Below are 6,000 nucleotides of genomic sequence, written 5' to 3'. Positions count from 1 at the left end.
TGCTTTTAATGCTAGCACATACCACTTAGCACTATATTTAACTGAATGATGAAAATCACTCATTTTTCATCCCCTTGCTTAACTGGTGCTCAGTATAATCTATCTACTGTACTGGAATCCTAGCACCAGATATATTCTAATAGATCCTGCTCTCCAATCTACAACAAGCATTTTAATTTTTAATTCATAGTTATGTCTTTATCCTTTAATAGAACAGAACTACAGATGGGGAGTATGTTTTAGATAATAAGAGCACAGTAGGTACCCAGGGAAACTACACCACTAAAAGGATTCTTTATTTACACTTTTCAGTAATGACTACATATATATAGCTACACAGGAGAAAATTGTTGCAAAGGAGCACTGCATAGACAGGCAATTACTATCCAACTATAACTGAGCATTATGGATGATGCTGCTGATAAGAGCACTTCAGAAAACAATTTCAAAGCCAATGCCACCCACTGCACATTGACCAACAAATATGGGAACTCATAAGGTGCAAGTAATCAAAATTAATAAGTAGGATGCTACATTAAAAAAATAAGGTAAATTTGCCTAATATTTAAACATACCTTAAATTCAACTTTCACAAATATGTAATGTACAGAATTGTACATCCTATATCAAATGAAAGTCAGTGGAGATAATCCAATATAACTGGAGGAATAAAAGTGGTCAGTCAAGTCCTTCATGCCGAACAAAGTTTCAGTACTAGAGCCACATTTGTCAGAAAAATCAACACAGTCCTATCAGAACTTAAGCTGTGGTGGTTCCACACATAAAGTCAGTCCACCATCAGACTAAATTCCAACACTGTATTACGAACACCAAAGTAAAAATCTCACAGAACCAGACTGGGATATCTTAACTCAGTGGTGAGAAACTCAGGGTATAATATTGGCCAAAGGGATTTTACCATTATAGTCAGTCATGCTGAAAGGCAAAACCGAGGCCAGGAAGATACACATAGTAAGATACTGCCCAAAGCAGCTTGGTACTGTCACCCAGAAACTGCAATAGGTTACTGGGTGGTTTCTCTTCAGCTAGTTTCTTTTCCAAAGTTATGTAGAAAAGTTTAAAGTGTCAACAGGCAAAGCAAACATTAAAAGGCAATTTTATTCCAGTTATGACAGAGATAAGTAATCCAAGTAATATCTTATGCAAAAAAAGCCACAAAAATCACATCAATTCTTGTAGATATTCAGAAGTTTTTAACACCCTTTCTGCCTGGGCATAAGTCATAAAATACCCACAGACATATGCACACCCACACAAATAAACTGGAAAAAAAGAAAAAAAAAGAAAACAAGTAACAAGGGGGAAACCAAACCTTGTATTCCCAAACTAAAACTGTGCTCAGAAGTGACCTTTAAACCTTTAGGTTGCTACCTAATGTAATTTAATGTTTATGCAGGTGGATGAGAACTATAGATTTAAGTAGTGCTATTAATCAATGATGCTCAAAATACTGAGTAAGATCTTACAAAGATAAATGCATCTGAAAAACTTTTACCATAGCAGTGTGAACAAGGAGACACCAGAAAATCATAACATGCTAAAAAAATTCTCTGATTACTACCTTGACTACAGAATTCTACACAAACTATTCAAAATAGCAGTAAGGTAAGCTTCTTCCAGTTTCTAGCTTCATTTTCAGGACAAAAAAGGAAGACTGAATCCGGATGCTGGCAGTTTGCCCTGTATTTCTCCATTTGCCTCTGACTTAGATGTCCTTGCACAAATTCTTTCACATTTCTTGCCTATGTTCCCCTTCCCACCTTCTTCTGTGGTCTCTCATAGTTCTTGCCTTTGAGGCATGGACAATTTCTGATACATTTGTATGGAGCCAAATAGAATATGCACTGACTGGTTCTAACTAAAGAGAACTGGCTGGTTCTAACTCCAATACTTCTAAGAAAGCATGAACATAACCTCCAAGATGCTTTAAGCTGCTGTAGCTCACAGGAAAGCAGGACATGGCCACCACAAATGCTTCAGAAAAAATGGTTTCTCAGATCTTGTAAATTTTGCAGCATGTTGGGATTTGGCTAACTGGTGGATGAAGTCATCATTGCTCCTCTTCTGGGTGTTCTCACAGTCTTGCAATTACAATAGCATTGTGCTTGGAATAATTACTGAAAATTGTCAATGTTTTAGTCATGAAATCTGAAAGACAAATCAGCAACATTTTCCCCACGACAGTTAACATGCACAAGCAAAGATGAAAAAGCAGAAACAAGCAAACCTGAGAAATCTAGCAATGTCCCACAACTGTGAAGGGAGAAAAGGCCACATGAAATAATTATGTTTTCATGATCCAGTCTGTGATCTGATCCTGTGAATTCACCACACTGCACAGCTTGTTGAAGCCACAGAGGAGCTATGACGGGAGCATTCGCAGGACAACGCTGCATGGGCAGAGATGCAGCCATCAGAAATGTAAATCCTATCAGATAGTAGCCATACCATGGATGTGGATCACGATGTAAACAACTCCACAGGCCACGTGTTACTGCAGGAACTAGCTCTTGTCAGGGACAATGCGATTTCCTGAAGATTAGAATAAAGGATGTAGAGAAAGACATGATGCAAATACACCAGCAATAATGTATGACCTCCCTCCCCAAACAAAAGGGGTATAGAGCAAGAGCCCATACACTAAATTTACCAGGTTCCCTAAAAAAAAAAGTGTCTTTTGTGCTCATGTGAACTTTACAAAGTTTTTCTGTTAGCAAATAAGATTACTGTAAATTTAAAAGTAACACAAAGTGCTTTTAACTGAATTTTACTCCTTAGAGGACATTGGAAAACCGACAGTGACAGGATTCATTTGTGGAGCCGGCTACAACAAGCTTTGATAAGCAACAAGAGGAAACTGATATCTCATAATAACAGTGATGCCTAAGGACACCCAGCACATTCCGTAGCACTCTGTCATCAAACGCCCTGAAACTATCTTTGGTCAGGAGCAACTTCATTGGAAACTCGACACAGATGTTCCACTCTGCATGTACTTCCCTAGGCATAGTGAGGGGACCAGTGGCTCTCAATGCACAGTGGGAAACACAATAAAAGTCTGAGAGATTTGGACTTTTACACTTAGTCCAATATGTCTGGAAACATACCTAAATATATATATATATATATATATATATATATATATATATATATATATATATATATACAATAACTGATTTAAGCCTGCCCTCAACATAATTTAAATGCTTGCCTAAGATCACTCTGGATTGCATTACTGTATTAGGATTCTGAATGACAAGTGTGACAGTGTTTGGGTAAAGGACAGCACTTCAGTCTTCAGGATTCTTGCAACAGCTGATGAAACTACCCAGGGATGAAGACACATTGGAAAATGCAACTGTGAAATTTCAGCTGTCACTGATCACACCTTAGCCTTCCCAAAAGAAACTGTTCTAAAATTATTTGCTTTTTTCTACCCCTCCCAACATTTTATGCTTAGGTATCAGGATTGTTAGGTTTTTCATCTAGGTATAGAAATTGAAAATAATACCTTTCCACCTTGCTGTACTCTTTTTCCTCTCCCTCAGCTTGATACATGTAGATGCGCACAGCACACTGTCCTTTTCCCTTTTATGCTCCTGGTCTGTGCTCACTTTACACAAAAGACTTTCCTCACCAACATCACCAAATGCCTGAAAAACAGAACAGACAAAACCAACATATTATTACGGCAGCATTCAGTGAAGTATCAGAGAGAACATAGATGACTTTGATTACCCTTCCCCATCCCTCTCTTCTTGCTTTCAAAATATCACAGCTTAGAAGCTTTTGTGTGTGTGAAATTTTATTCTGTCATACTAATAACCCAGCTTTGCAGAAGCTTACAGTTTAGCTTTCATGGTTCAGTTCCACTCCTGGGCTTATGACAATTTTTCTAACAGTTCTGCCAAAATATTATAAAGTAAAACTTACTGTAAATGTATTCACTAATACAGATAGAACAGTGAGATTAACAATTTAAACATATGTGAAATGTGAATTCACCTAATTTTTCTCACGCTAAATGCTTTAGTAAAACAGTGGAATGGGGATTTTTACACTCGTTGCTTTTCATAATTTCTCCTTATGATATTCTTGACACATGGAGAAGATTTGAATGAATAAAGAATATACACTCAAAGAAGGAAATCATGGCCATGAGGAGGTGATGTTATAGGACTGGAAATTGGTTATAAAGCCAAGGCACTGCATCACACTCAGCTCTGTTCATTAGTAGCTACCACATCTCACGTCAGATGCTCAGCTTGTGTCATGTGGGTGGCATTTTGCACAAGAATGCCCTGGCTTCAACTGTTTTCATATTTTGGAGTGCCCATAAAAGAGAAATTTTGCTCTGATGAATTTGAACAGAAATCAGATTTCAGATACTGAGAAGTAACTGAGCTCAGCTCTGTCTAGCTGCTGTTACTCAAATGTTAGCATGAAAAAGCAGGTTGAGCCAGTCATCTAGTAATATTTTAAAGAATTTTCCTTTTCTCAATCTAATTTAGCACAGCTATAATAAAATTTCCAAACACAGGTACATGCAAGGGAATAGTCAGTAATTTCTATTGTATTTTTTTGCATATTCTTACTTTCTGTCTGTTGCTACCCCAGGAACAGAGGGAAACAGGCAACATAGTAAGTATGCACCACCTCACATAAAATGTTGAGACTAAATACTGGAGTGGTCTTGTGCATCCTACATCCTAGGCAGGTTTCTCTGTACCAGGCTATTCTTTCTTCTCACAGAACAGCTGCTACTTTATTTTATGTTTTATTCTTTCAAACTAAGTGATAGTTCAGTTTTAGGTTGTCCAAAGCTGTTTCTCTCATGGCATAAACACATATCAGGGCAGGTCAAAAACAGATATAACATCATGGTAGGACTTCATAGCAACACTTTTGCATTATACGAAGTCAAGAAGACAGGAGACAGGCCTACAGTGTCAGTGAGCTAACAGAAACAGAAATATTTTTCCAGTTGCAATAATCTGAAAAAAATATGTGGAAATATCATCAGTGTATACCTGGAGTTGCAACCCTAATTCCCCAAACGTTTTTAGAATCATTTAGGTAGATTTGGAAAAGACCTTCAAGACCATTTGGTACAGCCATAAGCCTAATATCACCAAGTCCACCACTAAACCATGTTCTCAAGTGCCATACCCACATGTCTTTTAAATGCCTCCAGGGACTTAACCATTTTGCTGGACAGCCTTTTCCAGTGCTTGAAAATCCTTCCAGAAATTATTCCAAATATCCAGTCCATTTCCTCTCGTCCTGTTGCTTGTTACTTGGCAGAAGGAAACAACCTCCACCTGGCCACAACCTCCTTTCAAGCAGTTGTTGTGTGATAAGATCACCCCTTTTCTCTTTTTCTCCAGGCTACACAACCCCAGCTCCCTCCTCTGCTCTTCATAAGACTTGTTTCTATGCAAGAAAAACAAGGATACAGGGGATATTCAGAGTTCACTGGAAAAGCCTTTCCTTTGGTGCTGCTTAACACATACCAAGAGCTCTTCCAAACCTGATTGTTCACATACTCAGCATGTCTGACTGAAGCAATAGGAACCCTTTGCTACAATTAAAGTGCTATCATTTACCTGTGGACTTTAAATTGAAGCTTGTATAGATATGTCAGATTTTTTAACTTGATCAGATGTTGTGCAGAGTTATTATTATTTATTCTGAAATTAAAGTCCAAGTGGTTGTTTCTGAGAGTGACTTAATAGCAGTAACCTTATGGTTAATCAACCATGTAGTAAAGTTCACTGTGCACTTACTGCAGTGTAATTATAAAGTGAGCAAAAATATAATTGATGCATTTTGTCAATCTGTGTAGCTGCAAGGTACTTTTTCAAAGGTTATTTTTTTATTCAGATAAAGTAAGTTAATGCTGTTTTGGCAATTATCCTTTGACTTCAGAGATTTTACTGCTGATTCAGGTAAAACTGTGATAGATGAATAAAGATTATA

At 37.5% G+C, this 6,000-nt stretch overlaps 1 protein-coding gene across 1 annotated transcript in view; it reads right to left on the bottom strand.

Moving 5' to 3' along the window:
- Positions 1-697: 697 nt before the first annotated feature.
- The window catches only part of LOC131082446 (uncharacterized), a 102,912-nt gene continuing 97,609 nt past the window's right edge, over positions 698-6,000 (bottom strand). Inside the window, exons 12-13 of the mRNA XM_058022394.1 lie at positions 3,533-3,674; positions 698-2,553 (exon numbers count right to left, since the gene is read on the bottom strand). Coding sequence (XP_057878377.1) covers positions 2,525-2,553; positions 3,533-3,674 — 171 coding nt within the window. The 3' untranslated portion in view covers positions 698-2,524. The remainder of the gene's footprint in view (positions 2,554-3,532; positions 3,675-6,000) is intronic.

The sequence above is a fragment of the Melospiza georgiana genome, chromosome 1 (genome assembly GCF_028018845.1).
Source record: "Melospiza georgiana isolate bMelGeo1 chromosome 1, bMelGeo1.pri, whole genome shotgun sequence".
Classification (NCBI taxonomy): domain Eukaryota; kingdom Metazoa; phylum Chordata; class Aves; order Passeriformes; family Passerellidae; genus Melospiza; species Melospiza georgiana.
The sequence above is the reverse complement of the archived record's forward strand: the minus strand, read 5'-3'. Positions and strand labels throughout refer to the sequence as shown.